At 50.7% G+C, this 18,655-nt stretch overlaps 7 protein-coding genes across 7 annotated transcripts; 5 read left to right on the top strand and 2 right to left on the bottom strand.

Moving 5' to 3' along the window:
- Positions 1 to 132: 132 nt before the first annotated feature.
- On the top strand, positions 133 to 2,517 carry TRIVIDRAFT_113959 (uncharacterized protein; the record flags this gene model as incomplete). The annotated part of the gene is made up of 2 exons (XM_014102559.1): positions 133 to 1,785; positions 1,858 to 2,517. Coding segments are annotated over 2 exons (2,313 nt in total), but the record flags the coding sequence as incomplete, so codon positions are not given.
- A 2,205-nt stretch (positions 2,518 to 4,722) lies between these two features.
- TRIVIDRAFT_67483 (uncharacterized protein) lies at positions 4,723 to 6,379 on the top strand (the record flags this gene model as incomplete). Its single annotated transcript, XM_014102558.1, has 2 exons — positions 4,723 to 4,754; positions 4,861 to 6,379. 2 exons carry the CDS (start codon positions 4,723 to 4,725, stop codon positions 6,377 to 6,379), a joined length of 1,551 nt encoding a protein of 516 aa, XP_013958033.1.
- Positions 6,380 to 7,057: 678 nt separating this feature from the next.
- Positions 7,058 to 8,173, top strand: TRIVIDRAFT_190738 (uncharacterized protein; the record flags this gene model as incomplete). The annotated part of the gene is made up of 2 exons (XM_014102557.1): positions 7,058 to 7,202; positions 7,239 to 8,173. 2 exons carry the CDS (start codon positions 7,058 to 7,060, stop codon positions 8,171 to 8,173), a joined length of 1,080 nt encoding a protein of 359 aa, XP_013958032.1.
- Positions 8,174 to 8,473: 300 nt separating this feature from the next.
- Positions 8,474 to 10,948, top strand: TRIVIDRAFT_212671 (uncharacterized protein; the record flags this gene model as incomplete). The annotated part of the gene is made up of 2 exons (XM_014102556.1): positions 8,474 to 9,509; positions 10,040 to 10,948. 2 exons carry the CDS (start codon positions 8,727 to 8,729, stop codon positions 10,946 to 10,948), a joined length of 1,692 nt encoding a protein of 563 aa, XP_013958031.1.
- Positions 10,949 to 11,662: 714 nt separating this feature from the next.
- Positions 11,663 to 12,688, top strand: TRIVIDRAFT_45409 (uncharacterized protein; the record flags this gene model as incomplete). Its single annotated transcript, XM_014102555.1, has 1 exon — positions 11,663 to 12,688. The coding sequence occupies one exon, from the start codon at positions 11,663 to 11,665 to the stop codon at positions 12,686 to 12,688; it is 1,026 nt and encodes a 341-aa protein (XP_013958030.1).
- Positions 12,689 to 15,544: 2,856 nt separating this feature from the next.
- TRIVIDRAFT_221077 (uncharacterized protein) lies at positions 15,545 to 16,040 on the bottom strand (the record flags this gene model as incomplete). The annotated part of the gene is made up of 3 exons (XM_014102554.1): positions 15,545 to 15,760; positions 15,853 to 15,936; positions 16,002 to 16,040. The coding sequence occupies 3 exons, from the start codon at positions 16,038 to 16,040 to the stop codon at positions 15,545 to 15,547; spliced, it is 339 nt and encodes a 112-aa protein (XP_013958029.1).
- Positions 16,041 to 16,997: 957 nt separating this feature from the next.
- On the bottom strand, positions 16,998 to 18,335 carry TRIVIDRAFT_230340 (uncharacterized protein; the record flags this gene model as incomplete). Its single annotated transcript, XM_014102553.1, has 1 exon — positions 16,998 to 18,335. The coding sequence occupies one exon, from the start codon at positions 18,333 to 18,335 to the stop codon at positions 17,199 to 17,201; it is 1,137 nt and encodes a 378-aa protein (XP_013958028.1).
- Between the last annotated feature and the right edge of the window lie 320 nt (positions 18,336 to 18,655).

Below are 18,655 nucleotides of genomic sequence, written 5' to 3'. Positions count from 1 at the left end.
GCGCTATGGCTTTGTGTTGCTACTGCTAAGCTCAGGCTCAACTAAACCATAGTCCAACTACTTCTCCAGACTTTTCTCGTCAAATATCATGGCCTAGCAACCTCCTCTAAACTCCCACATTCTCGACGCGATATGTCATCCTCCAAAGACCCCACCGATCCTCCGCGGTTGGAATCCAAATTCCAAAAACCTGCCCGGCAATCCGTGTTCGAGAAGCAAAAGGCCGAGGCTGAAGCCAAGCGTAAGCGCGAGGCTGCGGAAACCGCCGCCGTATACGAAGACTTTATCAAGAGTTTTGACCACGATGACAATGACGATGGGGAGCACGGCGCGTCGGCGCAGCGGAATCAGCGGCCTGGGTTTGGCAACTTTGGAGGGCCGCCGCCCTCGGGTCCCAGCGGCGCATCGCGGCGACACTTTGGCACGTCGTCGGGGATGAAGAGCGGGCCAGGGAGCTTGGGGATGTCGCCTATGCCCTTTGGAAAGAAGCGGTCCTTTAATGATTTCTCCAAGGAATCAGAGGGCAGAGCTACGTTGAAGTTTGAGGACAAGAGCGACGATGAAGAGATGGTTGACCGAGCCGAGGAGAAGGCTATAGCGAGGCCGACTCTACGGCTATCCAATCTTCCTCCAGGAATATCCCCCGCCACGATCAAATCACTATTGCCTGCGAATCTGACAGTCGAGAATGTCAAGATTCAACCTCCAGCTGGACCTGGAGGATCTGAGAGGAAGTGCACGGTTGCCATCGTGACCTTGTCTAAAGAGACTCCTGCTACCGATATGGATGCTGCAGTAAGCTCGTTGCAGAACAGATACATGGGCTACGGCTATTATCTATCTCTTCATCGCCATCTTTCCTCCGCCGTTAGCAACTCTACGCTATCAGGGCTGGCATCTTCCGCCTCTGCATCTCAGCCTTTTGGGGCAAAGCCGGTAGACCAAGACTCTGGAGCTGGTCACAACGATCATTCACGACATGGATTTCAACGGGGATTCGCCCCACCGCCTTCATACTCTCACGGACAAGGGGGTGTAAATCGAGCTGGCCTATTATGCGTGCCGGTCAAGCCGCCTCAGGATATACGAATGATTCGATTAATCAACAAGGTGATTGAAGGTGTTCTTGAACACGGGCCCGACTTCGAGGCTCTACTCATGTCTCGCGCATCAGTTCAAAGAGAGGAAAGATGGGCTTGGCTATGGGATGCAAGGAGCCAGGGCGGCGTTTGGTACCGATGGACACTTTGGGGAGTGGTTACCGGTTCGAATCTGCAGCAGAAGAAGGGCAAATATGTCCCGCTCTTTGATGGAGGCCATGCGTGGAAAACGCCAGAAACGGGTCTTCGCTTCGAGTACACCACGAAGCTAGATGAGTTCGTTTCGGATGGGGAGTATGACTCTTCAGAGGATGAAGACTTTGACGGGGACGCAAACCGTGACGGCGGTCCGACCGGCGAGGAGGAGAAGACATTTCTCAACCCACTGGAAAAGGCCAAGCTCGTTCATCTTTTATCCCGTCTGCCCACCACAATTGCAAAGGTTCGCAAGGGGGATATTGCGCGAGTAACGGCCTTTGCCATTACCCACGTTAGCCGCGGTGCAGATGAAGTTGTCGACTTGATTGTCTCCAACCTTGAGCGGCCACTATCCTTGGCGGTTACCAACCCGGATAAGAAAAAGGAAGGCAAAGGAGAGCAGCAGACAGCAGGCACAGAGGAAGCTTCTGCTGCCGCAAGTGAAAATACAGACGCAAGCGCGGCTACCTTGGTTGGCTTGTATGTGGTTAGCGATATTTTGTCATCATCCTCTACGAGCAGTGTTCGACATGCATGGCGTTATCGACAACTTCTCGAGACAGCCCTGCGCTCTAGGAAGGTGTTTGAACGCCTAGGAATGATGGCTGAGAAACTGGGCTGGGGTCGACTACGCGCAGAAAAATGGAAGCGAAGCGTTACCCTTGTGTTGAATCTGTGGGAAGGGTGGTGCGTCTTTCCAGTTGAGAGCCATGCCCTATTTGTGAGTGCATTTGAAAACCCACCATCTCTCAAGGCACAAGAAAAGGTCGACGATTCCTCCAAGAAGGGAAAGTGGAAGGTTGTCGAAGCCAATCAGACCGCGCCTACAACGTCTGAGCCTGCTATTACTGGTGATGCCGAGGTGCCGGTGCAGCAACAGCAAGAGGAAGCGGAGGAGGAGGCATTGGGCGAGCCCATCGAAGAAGATGACGTTGATGGCGAGCCCCTTGCAGATGAAGACCTAGATGGAGAACCGATTGAAGATGATGACGACGACGTAATTGGGGAGCCTATGGATGAAGACGATGACGATGAGGACGCGTCTGATGCCGGTAAAGGTAACGGGCCTGAACAGCCAGGCGCTGATGATGCAAAGCCTAATGATACACCAGATGATGGAGAGACGGATGTTCAAGCAGAGTCACACTCTACGAGCCGAGGACAGCCTAGGAGGCGAATGCGAGCGGCTGACATGTTTGCCGATTCGGACAATTCGGACGGGAACTAATTTGGCGCTGCTGGACGAAACTTACGGACAGCAGTGTATGATTTTGAGATATTCTACGGATAGCATGGCCTCAAGTGGGAACCGTGGCGTATGGAAAGGGTATGATGGGATATATGTTTTCGAGCACCTTGTACAAGAGCCGCAGCCTTTCTAGGCCATACGATGACTAATTTTTTTTTGATTAAAGCAGATAGCCTATGTAGACTACTGCTTGTTAGATACCCGGTGTCTTGGGGAATCCACGCATAGAGCTTCGCATCGGGAATTCGAATTCGCACATGTGGATATTCAAGCCGTAAATGGGCACTGGTAACCAATGAAAGCAACAGAGTTTACCACAAGGATTGTTGAAAATCACGAAAATCCATGCACAGTGGATCAAACATCCAGCGTCAGGACCAGAGCAAGGCACGATGGCCGCACTGATTGAGTGCCTGCCCCAGTCGGGCAGCTGACTATTAGAGACGATATTAGGACCGAAGTCAGGGCGGCAGCTGATATACTGCAGCTATGCTATTCCACCTCTATCACTTACAGAAGCATGCGCGCGGTTATTACTAGGAAGAGGAAGATTATTGAAAGGGTGCAAAGGAGCATAAGATAGGCAGACCCTTTCGGAGTGTGTGAGAGTGCCAACGCGGGCCTGGAGACAGCCAATAGAAACTTGCTCAACCATGTGCGGGACGGACGAACATTGGCCTTTGGGCGATTTGTCCGGTGGAGATTCAAGATAAAAATAAATGATGCTGTGCGTATACTCGTATGTACAGGTATGTCAGGGACGATGATGGTTTACGAGATTGGCGAGGACCAGCCGTTCCTACATAACTCTGTTGCAGAGCAGAGTTGCGGTTTTGCGCTGCTTCCGGGGCCTGGGATTTTGGAGTCGCACGGCTCCGTGCTCGGGATTTCGGGAGCGGCGTGATGGGGCTTGCGGCCGGTTTAGTCCAGGTGACGGACTCGATGATTTGACCCGCGTGGATTGGTAGAGGCTGTTCTGTTTGTAAATACGTGATTTTGATATGGAGCCGGGAAAATTACACATTCGTTGAGGGGCTTCGTGCTGTTGCTGCGACAAGTAACCGTGTTGATATGAGGGTGTCGTTGGGAGAGGTCTCTTGATGACGCCGGGAGCGGTCCATTCTTCACCTAGATACAGTAGAACCCCCGAAAAGCTCCATCCACTGATGAATTAAACATCGATAGCCGGAGACTTCGGCGGGTACCGGGTATCATTAGCGGGTAACCGATTGCTGGCTGCTTCACCTGGGCTCAGCTCAGGGCACTTCCGTAAGGGTGATGGCCCTCTCAGGTTCCCGTGCACAGTAATAGCAACAGCAACTGCAATGTCAAGGCCCAAGTTGGAGGATCGAGACGGATTGCCACAAAATGTTTCGTTTGACGCACGGCGTTTCACCACGCACCCTTGCGGCCCCTGGTTAGCGCATGCAGGCCACTGAATCTGTAGATGCAGCCGCTGTAGTCACTAAGGCTGGCCGCTAAAGGGGCCCCTGGGATGGCCATGAGGCCCCCGCATGCCGCCTGGGGAAATGAGCCCATGGAAAGTCAGCAGTTCAGATGCGCAAGCCACAGAAGGCTCCAGCGCTATGTTCCCTACGCCGCTTCATTGTTGATTCGCGCTGAAACTTTGCCCTTTTCATCCTCTTTTTTTTTTTTTGCGACTTCGACGGTTGGCAAGTGCGAGCCATTCAAGGCTGGGATTCGATCGCGTGAAAGGATTGCTGGATACAACCACTCTGCAATCGGGCCTTGGTTTACGGACTCGCACTTTTCATCGAAACGCCGACAGCCACTTTGCTGAGCAAGACTCGGTCGAAATCGAATGGTTTGTGGCCATTCTCCCCGCCATTCGCTGACTCCGCCGGGGGGGTTATTATCGTATTCAGCGGCAACTTTTCCCATCCGACGTCTGAAAGGCTGATTCATCATTACACGATCTACACGCTCATCCGAAGTAATTCGACTTTCGATGCCGTTGTGCTTTTCCGTCTGCGACTCACAGTTGACCTCGAAGCGCTGAAGCGCGTGTTTGCGATACACAGGATTTTTTTCTATTCTACTCTGGCGCATCGAACGCCATCCATCGTTGCTGCGCTTGCGCTTGGCATTGGCTCACGCGCACAGCTGATTTAAGATCCGACAATTCTAAGCGCAGAATCCCGTCTGCATCTCGCCATGCCTTTGATAAACGGGCAGAAGATGGCCTGGTGCGTGCCTTTCCCTCTCTTCTTCTGCCCGCCACCTTGATGAGCAGAGTTTATGCATCCTTGTCCTCTCTTCTCGACCTCATTGCGACTAACCATCGTCATGCAGCGAGCCGTGCATCCGAGGCCATCGCTCCACCAAATGCACACACGCCTCTGAACGGCTCATGGTCCCCGTGCGCAAGCCTGGACGGCCGCTCAGCTCGTGTCCGCATCCTTCGTCGCAGCATTGCGGCTGTGCTGCTGTTACGGCTGCTATCCCTAAGAAACAGAAATGCCGGTGTGGTACTTCAGAAAAGGCGTCTGGCCGCAAGGCAGGAGACCAGGAGAGTCAAGATACATCAAACGGATTGGTGACACCTCCAAGCCCATCCCCGAAAGGAGCCGCAACAAAACCAGCGTACCGCGTGCAGAAAACGGGCTCCAAGTCTGCCTCTGGCAGAAAGCCTATCGATCCCGCAGATTTGGAGAGGATAGATGCGAGCCAGGTCAACATTTTATCATCTCCTGAATCCAAGTCTCCACAGTCGCCCAATGGCGCCATGCCCACGATACCCACTGGCCATGGCATGATGGGATTTCTCCCAAACGGTACTTTCATCCCTGGCCCGGCCATATTTCCTTCATATCAGGAGGTGGCATCAGGGAATCCAATCATCGACCACGCTGCACCCGAATTAACGGCGTCAAATGGCCACACTCCCCCCACGAATGGACAAAATGCTTCCCCTGCGGCCGGAAGCTGCTGTGGGAATGGAAAGTCGACGGCCGCCCAAGCAGATGGACAGCAGACAGCTATACCAAATGGAAAACCCGTCGTCAAGAGCGAGCCTGGGAGCTGTTGCTCATCTGGGGCAGAAAAGCCAGAGATTAAGACACATGAACACACACCTAGCCAGGTTAATGGCCTGGTGATGCCGCCGTTTAATGTACCGATTGGCATGCCAAATGGGATGTTTCCCTACTTTGTCCAACCGACCATATTCGCATATCCGCCACAATACGGCTCCTATCTTCAACCTCTTCAACCGGATCAATATAGACAGTTGGTGACACTGAACTTTCCGCAACAAATGGCGAATATGCAGACTATGCCGTATAATGCGGCCACCCCGGTGCAATTTCCCCAGCCCGACGACTTGGAGGCAGATTCGTGGACGTCTCATCAGTGTGCCTGCGGGGACTCGTGCCAGTGTATTGGCTGTGCTACACACCCGTATAACCAGGCGACGCAGGACTACGTGCGGTCTGCCTGGAATAGCATGTCGGAGGATACTCACAAGCGTCACAAACACTCCGACAGTGTCCAAAGCATCCCCAACGGCAACTACGAGGAGGCCACACCCGCTAACCAATCGCCGAATGGTGCTTCGACACCCGTCATGGCCAAGGTGGAAGGAGCTGTGTCACCCACATTAGCGCAGACGCCATCAGATGCCAACTCGAGTCTTGGAGAAGAGCCAACTTTGTCGGCGAACGACTTTTTCTTTGTCAGCTACCCCTTTGGCGACTCATGTGAAGGAGAGATGGCCAGCTGCCCGTGCGGGGATTCCTGTCAGTGTATCGGCTGTGCCATACACAACAGTTCCGCCTCGGCCGATTTTGACAACGTCGAGCTTGGGCTGTAATGGGTGGGAAACGAGATGAGCGATAGGAGAAGCTACCTACCTACCTATGACGTACTATTGAGCATGAGCCTGATCCTGATCCTGAGTGCTTGGAGGCATCACATGAACTACGGACCCAGCTGGGGTCGCTGAGAAATACTAACCTATTCTGTTTGAATTGCTTATTCCCAAAAGTAGATACCCAACATTTAAATTCACATTAGAAGGGAGAGGTTAGAACCGGATCACACCTTAGTATAGTATATCTGTCTTTCGGTAGCAAATGTGGATCAAAAATCACAACTCGCATCTCCTCTCCATATATATGAGCATGTATTTGTCTGTCTGTCCATCTGCATAGAAGACCAAAGTTCAAGTTCAAAGGTTGCTTCAAGGTTCTGAAAATGCAAGGGACCAACATCTGTAGGGGAAAAGGTATGGCCGGGAACTGTGGGGCGCACTGTGCTAGTTGTAGGAAGCGGATTGGGAAAGTTCTCACGCCTCGGAAATGCTTCAGAGCTAAGATCCATACTTAATACCCAGCTAAGCCTCGCTGCAACTCTTACCTCTCGGGTTTGCTGTAACTAGGCCGTCAGCTGAGCTTGGATATACTTGCTAGGCGCTTCTTTTTTGGGAGTCTCGTCAGCATCCTATTGGCGTGCGGTTCCTCATATTACATGCTTACATGGTGTAACCAACATGCCTCAGTCTTCGAGAGAACACAGGATTTCGACACGCGACGGACATGAATCGCGTCATCGCTCTTCACATCATGAAGGAGGCTCACGGCGCCACCGCGACAAGAGATCTCTCTCGCCAGATGGAAGCCCGCAGAGGTACTCGGGTGAGCGCAAGAGAAGGGCGTCTCCTGGGAGGAGAGACAGGGAGAGGGAGCCTCGAAGACCGCGCTCATCTGATGGATACCATGGCTCGTCGAGTCGTGCAAGCAAACAAACGAGCCAAGCGGCTGTAGAGCTGCCTTTTGGGGCCCGACAACTTTCAAAGGACGACCTGAGAGCGTTTGAAGCCCTCTTTGGCGAATACCTGAGCTTACAGAAGCAGCGGTTCATCGAGGACATGGACGACCGGGAGATTCGGGGTCGGTGGAAGAGCTTCGTGGGCAAGTGGAATCGTGGAGAGCTGGCTGAGGGGTGGTACGATCCCGAGATGTTTCAGCGCATCCTTGAGCGGGATCCATTACCCAAGAGACAGCCAGAGCAGCAGCAACAGCGGCAACATTTATCACAAGATGAATCGCTGGAAGGCGAGCAACTTGGCGGCGATGGGAGCGAGGACGAGGACGAGGACTACGGGCCTGTGCTTCCCGGTGCATCAACCAGCGGCCGCCGGGCTGGCGTTGGAATTCCCAACAAGGAAGATCTTGCTCTACGTGATGAGCTTGCTGCGGAATCGAGGGAGGCTGATTGGGAAGAACTACGGGTCGCCCGTAAAGCCGACCGGAAGCTGCAAAAGGAGCGTCTCGAGGAATTGGTCCCTCGCGCCGAGGCTGGGACCCGCGAGCGCAAGCTAGAGAAGCGGCAAGAAGTCAATGACAAGATGCGGCAGTTTCGAGAAAAGAGCCCTGGCGGGGAGGTGCGTGATAGCGACCTGATGGGAGGAGGCGACAGCTTGGAAGAGTACAAGAAGGAGAAGGAGAAGGAACAGAGGCGCAAGTCGGAGAGGGAGATTCGGCGAGAAGAGATTGAGAGGGCCAAGAGAGAGGAGATTGCTGAGAAGAGGAGGGCGTGGCAGGAGAGGGAGGATCAGACGGTGAGTATGTTGAGAGAGCTGGCCAGACAGCGGTTTGGGCCGTAAAGATGGATGCTGTTCTCTCGCCCATCTGTCTGTCTACAGTGACCTGGAATTAGGGACATGCGCTTTCTACACACTCGCTTTCAATCTTGGCTTTGGCATCCGCATGGCTACAAACACCCAAACACATCCGCTGGAAAACTATTGATACTGGCGACTCGACGACCACTGAAGTATCGAATCAGGTGGCTGAGAGTCTTTGGATAGAATCTCACACTGTGAGGGCGGCGCTTGCAAAACTCACCCCACCAACACCAAAAAATTGAGAGCTGTGACTTGGACCCGTCAAATTTGAAGATTGAGAGATCACAACACGCATGGTTTACTAGTTGGGGTATCACAGAACAGGTCTGTTGGATTATATATCGGATAAGACCAAGAATCCTGAGATCATTGGAAAAGAGACATTCCCCGGCTCTTCGCACTCAAACAGCTGAATTTGGCATACAACCGGCTGTTTTTACTAGCTTATTATTCTCAACGTCGACACGGCTCTCTCTGTTTATAATTCTCTTGGCAATATACCGACTTTTCTAATCACTTTCGCTCTGCCAACATGGAAGAGGGCGACGACTATGGCACCGGGGGCCTGTTGGACGACCCCGAAGATTACTACCCCTCTACCCCTCCACCAACAAAGCAAATTTTCACCATGGGAAGCGGCAAGGAGATTGTATTGAATTTGGTTGGCCACAGCCCTACGGAGGCACATCATTTATGGAACGGCGCAAAGATCATTTCGGATTACTTTGAGGAGGACCCTGCGCGGGCACGGGGCAAGACTGTCTTGGAGCTTGGGGCAGCGTCGGGGCTTCCTTCACTTGTGGCTGGTATCCTTGGAGCGAAGAAGGTTGTCATGACTGATTTCCCTGATCCGGATCTCGTCATGAACATGCAGAAGAACATTGATGAATGTGACGAGACTACAGAGCCAAAGGGCCATATTGCAAAGACGATTGATGCGGTTGGATTTGTCTGGGGCGGAGATGCAGTGCCCCTCATCGCTCGTCTTCCATCTGATGAAGATGGCCCAAGCTCAGCGGCAACAGAAAAGCGCTTTGACGTTTTGATTCTAGCAGATCTGCTCTTCCGGCACTCAGAGCATGGCGCTCTGGTCAAGACGATCAGGGAGACGATGAAGGTTTCGCGGGACAGCGCGGCCTACGTATTCTTCACTTCGTACAGGCCGTGGAAGAAGGACTTGGACATGCGCTTTTTCGATGTGGCGCGCGAGGCAGGATTCGAGGTGGAGCAGGTTTTGGAAAAGAAGCTGGAGAAGCCGCTGTTTGAAAACGATCCGGGTGATTTGGATGTGCAGAAGACGGTGAATGGATTTGTTGTGCGGTGGCCTGAGAGCGCGTGAATGATTGGGGTATGAGCGCGGAGAATTTGGGGGAGGGGGTGGGATGATGGTACGTTGCATTTGACTTATTTTAGAACAGATTATGGAGTTTGAAATAGCGAACTACGACGATTTACTGGGTGAAAATCGAGAGAGGAGATGGGAGAGGATCGCAGCTTGCCCCGGTTTTTTGCTTGTCTTGGCCACTATATCGAGCCGCTTTCTGCGTGGCCTCGGTTCGGTTTGAATCGGAGATGCTGCGTTGCTTTTGGGATGTCGATCTTGAGCTGAAGGAAGAAATGGAGTTAGTTGTGGTCATAGCATGGACTAGTCGTGAAATGCATGTGAAGTCTTGAGGGGCTTCGTATAAACCTTTGGATCACGGTAGAAGGATTTAGCCAGCCCCGCATCCCATGATATAAGGGCATATTCATTTGTCCTACTTATATATTTGGCCCTCTAGAGACATACTCAAACCTCACGATCTACTCCCACCCCCAGTAAAACCAAGGAAAAGAAACTGCCAGAAACTCAAAATAACAGCCATCATGCCGGCGCAAAATACATCTCCCCACCTGTCCAATCTCCAGCGCGACGGCTTCGTCGTCATCAAATCCATCGTCTCCCCCGAGAAGCTCGAGGCACTACGCAATGCTAGCCGCAAAGCAGAGCAGCTCGCCCGCAGCGGCCAATGGCCTCACGTCCGGACCGTAGGAAAGCAGTTCCCGCCGTGGAACCACGAGGAGGCTCTCGAGAAGGGCATCTGGGGCGTGCAGCACCTGATGAAGCCGCAGATGCCCGGCCACGAGACGTTCACGGCGCTGTACTTTTCGGAGGAGATTCTGAGCATTGTGAGGGAGCTGCTGCAGTGCGAGGATGAGGACTTGGTGATGGAGCTGTTCAACATGCTGGTGAGGCCGGACACGGACTTTGAGCTGCGGTGGCATCGGGACGACATTCCGGCGGAGGCTTCGCCGGAGGAGGAGATGGAGAGGTTGGGGAGGCCGGCGTTTCACGCGCAGTATAATTTTGCGCTGTGGGAGGATGAATCGCTTGTTTTGGTGCCGGGATCGCACAAGAGGGCGAGGACGGAGGCGGAGCGGAGTGCCGGGCCGTTTGAAAAGGAGATTCCGGGCCAGATTGTGGTGAAGCTTGAGGCGGGCGACATTGCGTTTTACAACAACAACATTTTGCACCGGGGGGTGTATGATTCGAAGAAGGAGAGGGTGACGCTGCATGGGTCGGTGGGACATGTTGGGGGGAGCAAGTTGCGGGCGAGAAACGTGCTGCAGCATGGGATTGGGGGCTGGGTTGACAATGTGGATTTCTCCGGGTTGGAGGATGAGGGGGAGAGGAGGAGGGCGGAGGGGATGAGGGAGAGGTTGGTGAAGTTGGGGAGTGTGAGTGGTGATGTTGGATATTCGCTGCAGGGGTGAGGGAGGTTACATGTATTCAGGGGTGAGATGAGCAGGTGGTGGTGAAGTATATTAGATGCTGAACATGAGTGTATTGGCTTGCTCCCTAGTAGGTGACTGGTAACCCGATAATGGTAGGCGCAAATTAAACTATAAAAAAAGAGATGATAATCTAAGTTTACTATAACTGGTAGAAGGAGTGGATGTATAAGTGGAAGAAGTGGTAGAAGCAGTAGATGTGTAAATATTTGGTGTCTTCAGCTTCCACGATGACTCCTTTAAGCGCCACTCAGAAATACCTTCTTGACTTACTTTTGCCTATCATCTCCAGAGGAAAACATATATATGCTTTATAAGTGAAAATAAGATTCGTATCCTGTCCACAGACCAGAACCTAACGCGATACCCCCTTCTTCAAGGCTATATAAACCCATTGTCCAGCCGCCCCCAGCAATCCTGGCATGCTGATTTCATTCTATCACCAATAAAATCGTTAATATCTAGCTATCAAAGATTCTTCAAATATCACACACCATGGCACTCAGCAAGCGATGGCTCACCAGTACAAGCAGCTACCCTCCGTTGTTATTACGGGAGAAAGAGCAAGGGATGCCAACCGACCTGACTCTCAGCTCTCTGTTAGAGGGCGTTACCGACGGTTCAGGGGCAGCCAGCCCCGAACCCGGTCATCTCAGCGCGGATGATTTGGAGCTTCGCGGGCTTCTTTCATTAAAGATGTCCTACGCGGAACCTGTTATCAACCCTAAAGAGAATCCTTTCCGGAAGATTGGTGCTGGCGCTTGTGGTGCCGTTTTTGCACAAGAGGCGAGGCCCCTGGCTATCAAATTAGCCAAGACGGACGATCAGATGGCACTCGAGAACGAGTATCACAAACACGAGTTGATCGAACAACAATTCCGCAAATGGGGCTTTACGGAAGTCAGAATCCCAGACTGTTTTCTATTTATCCCGAGAGAAGACGAAGGCAGCCTACATTTCAGCCAACGTCCAGATCTAGTCGCGGCAGCCAAGGCTGTATGCCATCTGCCTACCAGCGCCCTAGTCACCCAGAGAATCGATCCGTTGTGTAAACGAGCCCGGACTTTGTTGATCGACAAGTATTGTCTGCCACGGATCAAAGAAGCTGCCCATGGAGATGCGTCGAACAGAGATTGCTTAGTGAGAGTATACCTCGGTTCATTGGAAGGCAAAGGCGAAAGGCTTTTTTTCTCTTTGCGAAACATTAAGATGCATCTCAACCAAATGGTAGACCTCCAGTTATACGTCAACACGATGGCCAGCAGGATGGGGGTTGCCATGGCTCTTATGCACTGGGCGGCTGAAACAGACGCCCGTGATGTTGAATTTGTTCTCGGCAGTCATCCGGAGAGGGCTGCACCTACCTTGAGGAGCACAGAACTCTGGGTCTTAGACTTTAACCAAGTCCAGTCGATTACGATGGATGAAGTCGGGGTGGCAAAGGCTGTTGAGGCGGTTTGGGTCAATGACCCATATCTTCCAAGGCCTCTCGGGGATTCTCAATTTGAAAAACAGGCATGGAATGCTTTTGTGAGCAATTACATCATGGCAGCGGACATTATCCTGAGAGAAGGCAAGGGACATTTGCTGAGGTTACCGCGGATGTTTATTCGAGGGCTTATTGAGCGACATGAAACACAGGGGAGGATGAAGCAGCAAGCAGAAGAGAATAGTAAGGAGAAATATTCTTCAGTTAATATAAGTATTCGTATAGCAGACTAATGCTTTAAGAAGCAATATATTAATATAAATATTAACCCTATCTACTCTATCTACTCTGTCTACTCTGTCTACTCTGTCTACTCTGTCTACTCTATCTACTCTGTCTACTCTGTCTACTCTGTCTACTCTGTCTACTCTGTCTACTCTGTCTACTCTGTCTACTCTGTCTACTCTGTCTACTCTGTCTACTCTGTCTACTCTGTCTACTCTGTCTACTCTGTCTACTCTGTCTACTCTGTCTAGTACATATAGATAGAGCCTCTAGAATAGCAACGCATGGTTAAAATAAAGTAGACTACGCTTATTCTGTATCTCTGGTGTGCTTGAAATTATATCTCTATATAGCCTTTAGGTTACTGGTTATCTACCTCCTACATCCCCTCTATTCTACCATAGAATATCGTTTCTTCCACCATCATGTAAGGCCAATCATTATGCAATTGATTGCGGTTCCAGATGACTCTAAAGCCTTGATTTATGGCTCGAGTGTCTAGAAGAATCTTCCATGTAGCTGGTCGCGACCCTGGAAATTGAGACTGCCTGCAAATCCCTAGTCTGTATCTTCACCTGTAGGAGATGGGCAGCACGATTATTTGTTGAACTCCACGCTTGATTACGCGCTTAGGGAGATACCAATCTTCCATAGTGAATACGACACAATTCAGTAAATTACTTATCCGAGTGACACCTCCCATAACCTGCGGCTTAGTTGGTGTTATGATGGGTGACTTCTATTGCACTCTGACATATCCCATCTCACCATGGTGTTCGAGGTGCAAGTCAAGTAAATGACTAGACATGTAGGCACGTAACGATTAATGTTGAACTTGCTCATGAGAGCCTCACCGGTGCCAATCACGATGATCTCGTCGCATGTGAACCTCCTACTCTAGACATAGTGAAATGAGGAGCCGACACACTCTGAATCACATCTTTAGCCGTCTGAACCTCTCGGATCAGTTTCTGAAATCTCTCTTTGGAGACATCTTTCATAGTCTCTCGATTTGGCTTTAGTAGTCATCAAATAATGTGAGACAACGGCTTGGACAGAATGTGTTGACCACGTTTGGCCACGTTCGTTTGCTCATATCCGTCCTATTAGTGTTGCCCCATTTTCTTAAGTTCCCTTTTGTGGTATCATGGTCATCAGTGGGGCTTCAAAATATAATTCAGCTGCTGTATCCGTCCACAGTCTCACCTGCAACGGAATGACTTGGCTGGAACCTTGGCATTCCAACTTGAAAAGTGGAAAAACTCAAAAGTCAACAATGGAGGTATTTAGTGTCTGCTCCAGCCAAGACATGATTGTAAACATGCGGCTTCATGGCATGGTATCTTGGGTAGAAGGAGCCGGAAATCTATTCATGACTTGCAGGGAAGAAAATCGGGGGTTGTTGTAGAACTCAGGTAGTAGTTTGTAGATACCCCCATTTAGTTGGCCTCACGACTTTCTCGATTTCCAGTTACTGGTCTGTATGATCGTTCATTAATGACATGCCAAAGGCACGTCTCATGGATTGGACGTATTGTGTTGACAGTTTACATATATATTGTAAGGGATCACGGTGGTATCACGAGCAAACGACGAAGGCAAAAAGACAAAACAACATAACTAGAGAACCGAAGGCACTGAGCTTAATTGCGAAAGCAAGCAAGGTGACTGAGTATGTGAAGAGTGTGATGATCACCCAACATCTCCCGGACGGAAAAAAGCATGATGTCCTCATCATGAAAAACTCAGCGGATAACCATCCGAAATAACAAACAAGCCTGAATCAGAAACAAAAGTAAACAGGCTCTAACATGCCAATAAGTAATCCTTAGACCTTTCCTATATAAAATAGTTCTCTTCCCGCTCAGAATATAGCGGCTTCCTTGGAGCCTGTGTTCAGATGCTTCTTTTTGTTCTGTTTACTCTTCCCATATAAATTAGTGTTCGACTGTAAATCGAAAAGTCGGTGGTTCGATCCCGTCCCCAAGATACCTTTGGTAGTCGCCCTCGTGTACTTCGGCCACATGCTTCGCTGGGTTGAACGGACAGGCCTTACGGAGTACCCGCATTTCTATGAAAATGAAGCGGAGATCTACTAAAAGGAGGGTAGGGGCTGTAATGAGGTAGACTATAGTAGTTAATGTGGGTGAGGCCTGTGAGAGCCATAGGGATGGGCAAGGGTTGCTCGGGGGTGTCAGGTCCGTGGACCTTCGGGATCTTGGACCCTGGAATCATCCACGGCCAGATCTCCAATCTGTCAAAGACGTGCACTCCTGGCACGCTCGATCCCACCTTTTGCGAGAGGTTAAAGAACTTCTCTTCATCGATGGAGGAGGGGTCGACACTGATAAGAAAATGCTGCAAGTCTGATTCCACAGCCTTGGCGCAAACCCGGAAGGCCCTTAACAGTGTTGTTCGTGTTCCATTGGTTCTTGAATACCCACTTGTCCCAGAAGTTCTGTCTCGCGCTGTCGTCTAACACAAGCGTCGAGAGGTTGAAGCAAGCCAAATTGTAAACATATTGCCCATTTTCTGGTATTTCCGTGGTATAATAGGAGTGTTATCTGTAGATAAATTCCGCCACCCACAGGAGATGCATCTCATCGAGGTAGAGCCGCATAGGTGAATCAACCCATAAATATGTCAGAAAGGTCCTTCTCATCAATCGACGGGTTTGTGTCATTTCTTGTCAAATATATGGCCATTTTTGCGTTCAGTGCCCATAATGTTGACCCAGGGCCAGATGCTACTCTAGCAAAACAGCGAGAATTCCAGAGCTATGCAGGCCATTAAAAGGAGGGCACCAGTATGACAAGCTTCTTGAGCTGGCTTTTGGGGATAGCATAACTAAATTGCCGCTGGATCTATTGCTTAAAGACAAATGCCGTCAGGCCATGTCTGTGCATGGGCGAAATCTCTTCCACCTCGCTGCCTTCAGCACGGCAGTACAGGTCCAAGCCAAATTCATAGATGGTAGGGTAGGCCGGCTTGCGCGTGAACTTGAGGCCGTGGTCGGCAAGGAAGAGTTGTCCGTCGCCGCCGGGCTTCTCGGTCAGGAAGTTTAAGAGAAGGCACACACCCTCCGGGAGTTAAGAGGTGAGGTTGTAAGAGAATCTCTCCAATGCGCGGCACCAGTTGGGGTCAAACTCAAGTACGGGCTTGTGGTTGTTACCTTGCGTACCGGCCTGGCTTGGCGCAAGGGGGGTGGAACTAGATATTTGAGCTTGATGGGCGGAGGGATGGGGTCTGGCGAGACCTGATGGCCAGAAAGGAAGATGTTAGATATTGCTGGGTAGGTATAATAGATTCGGGGTTGCGAACCTGGGAGTGTGCCTCTGTCTGAGAGGTGTGGCTGTTCATTATGGCTGCTATAGTAAATTAAGCAGTTTAGGAAGGGTAGGTAGAAGAAAAGGTGATATAAAGGAGAGGTAACCAATACTGTAGGCATGCGATTAGAAAGAGAAACGTGATTCAGCACAGAGCCAAAAGCAAACTTACAGGTTTGGGGCTATTAGTATTGTTACTTTAACATCTATCGTCGTAAGCCTTCGCAGCCAAAGCCAGAGCTGTTCAAAGCGTCTTTGCGGCAGTTGGATATCTCTCTGGCGTAGTTCGGTTCGTGGAAATCATATTCGTATATTCTGTCAAAGTCTTTGAGATTGGAAGTCTCGGTAGAGAATAGAGGATAACAACATTGACAGCGTTAGCCGCAATCCCAGTTGGCGCAGCTCTTACTACAATCCGACGTCCAAGAACTATTTGTCGAATTGTCGAGAAGTCTGGCGGTGGCGTGCCGCATAGCCGTCAAATTTATGCCTCTGCCTGGCGTAGGCTTCTGAGTGATCGGGTCAAAGTGACCGAAAAACTGGCCTCTGGGCTGAGGGGCTCGGGGAGCATAGAGGTTGATCCGCTTTAAGCGGCGGTATGTGTAGAGGTACAGGAGGAGTACCCTAGAGATTTAAAAAACTTGCGGGTGTATTTGTAGTTAAAGCTGGCCGTATACGGAATCCTACATAAAAGTCTGCAGGGTGGCGACTCTGTGTTCCGAGCTGGATGTCACATTCCATAGAATGAGAGTGAATTAAGCTACTGAGGCCATTAGATTAACTATATCCATGTGGATGGTATCGGTAAGTTAGATATGACTAGATTAAGGCGGAGTAAGTCGTGCCAGGCTCGGCATGGCATACGCCTTAATATATACCACTCGACTGGTCACCACCGGCTCAGTCCTCATGTCCAGCTCCGGCAGCCTTGCTTGATGATGCGGCAACGTTTGTCGCGATGTTGGAGGAAACACGACGAAACAATGTGATTATTCGATCATATTCAATTATCTAGATAATAGGCATTCTTGTCGTAACAGTCATTAAGCTGAAAAGCCGAGGGCATCAGCTTATTCTCAAATTTTGCATGTAAACCAGATAACCCGCTCCCGTTGAATTCCCAGAACCTATCCAATAATTGCTATAACAGTAGGAAAAGAAAAGAAAAAGGGAATAATGGAAAAAAGGAAAATTAGATTCTGCCGCGAAAGCCACCGTCTATCCCATAGTCTGCAAGACACAAACCATGAACAGGAGACATCTCTCCGTGAGCCAATCCCCGTTTTTGGCTGGCCATCTGCCACAACACTTCCATGTCCGCTCCAAAAGCCGTCGCTCTGGGAAGAATACTAGGACGTGGTGGCGGTACAACCCTCTTATCTATAGAGAATTGCTTCCATTTGGAGATGGCATCGGCTCCAATGAGTGGATCGACAACTTCGAAGAGAATGGCCTTGCCTTCAGGTGTAGGCAGTACCTCTTCGAATACCACTGCGCCATACTGCTGAAGCCGCTCAATAGGAGAGAGGGACTGATATGCTGCATCGGCTTCTTTCTCTGGACGAAGCGCAAGCCGCAATATTTTCTGCAGCTTCCGCTTGTTGCCTCGGCCGTTCACCATCACGAGCTCGTAGCTCCTTATTGGGTCATCCGCGACTTCGACGCGCGTTGCCGCCTGTTGCATCCATTTTACAAACGGATGCATGAGTCCCCACCAAAGGGCGAGGTCCGACAGAAACACGTTAAAGTCAAAGCGTACATAATGGATGTGAGTCCAGTTGAGCAGCCTTGGATCGCCGCTATGAATGTAATCATGGCTAACATCTTGCGTTTCCAGAAGATAAGGCCAGTCCTGGGTGCGTGCGGATGCGTTAATCATTAGCCTAAACCCAGGCCCTTGGAACGCGTCCATGGACTCTTTGAGAATGAGAAGATCCAGGGCATTTGTGGGAACCTTTGACTTTCTCCTCTGAGCCTCCTGATCTGGCAGAGGCTTCTCGGGAGGCGTCGTGTCGGCAAAGTGGAGGGTGTCGATGTCAAAGTTGAACAAGATGCGCGGCGATACATCCAGGACAACGGGCCACTCCTCATAGATACCAGTGGGCTTGTGATTCATAACGCTGCGGGTTTCCAGGTTTTTGTAATATTTGCTCAGGATATGGCGAGACTCGGCGTTGACATGCATGGCCACAGGAGGACGAGCAGTGCTTTTCACACTCCATCGGCCTCTCTTATCTCGATGGGGAACGAGGCCAACAAGGCGAGGCTCTATGGTATCCAGCCATATCTTCTCACGGAGCTCATAGGGAAGTTGGGAAAATTTGACCATGTTGTTTGCGGCTTTGGTAAGGGCAATGGATTAAGGAATGAAGATAGTAGGACACGATGATGTAGTGCGGAGTAAACCCTCGTATATATACGATATCGACGGGTGTAACCGACCAAACAAGGACAGATGTTGGAGACTAGGCGGCAAGCATGGGATACAAGGATCAGGTCAGGTCAGGCCAGGCCAAGGATATATGCTTGATTAATGATAAAGGATAATATTTCTGGGCCAATGGAGTGGCTGGAGGATGTAAGAAGCTGACGGGTTGGCAGGGATGCTGGAGTGAGGCTGAACGGCGAGGCGCCTTGCATGGAGGGGAA

This window comes from Trichoderma virens (genome assembly GCF_000170995.1).
Source record: "Trichoderma virens Gv29-8 chromosome Unknown TRIVIscaffold_5, whole genome shotgun sequence".
NCBI classification, from domain to species: Eukaryota; Fungi; Ascomycota; class Sordariomycetes; order Hypocreales; family Hypocreaceae; genus Trichoderma; species Trichoderma virens.
Note: the sequence above shows the minus strand (reverse complement) of the source record. Positions and strands in the feature narration are given on the sequence as shown.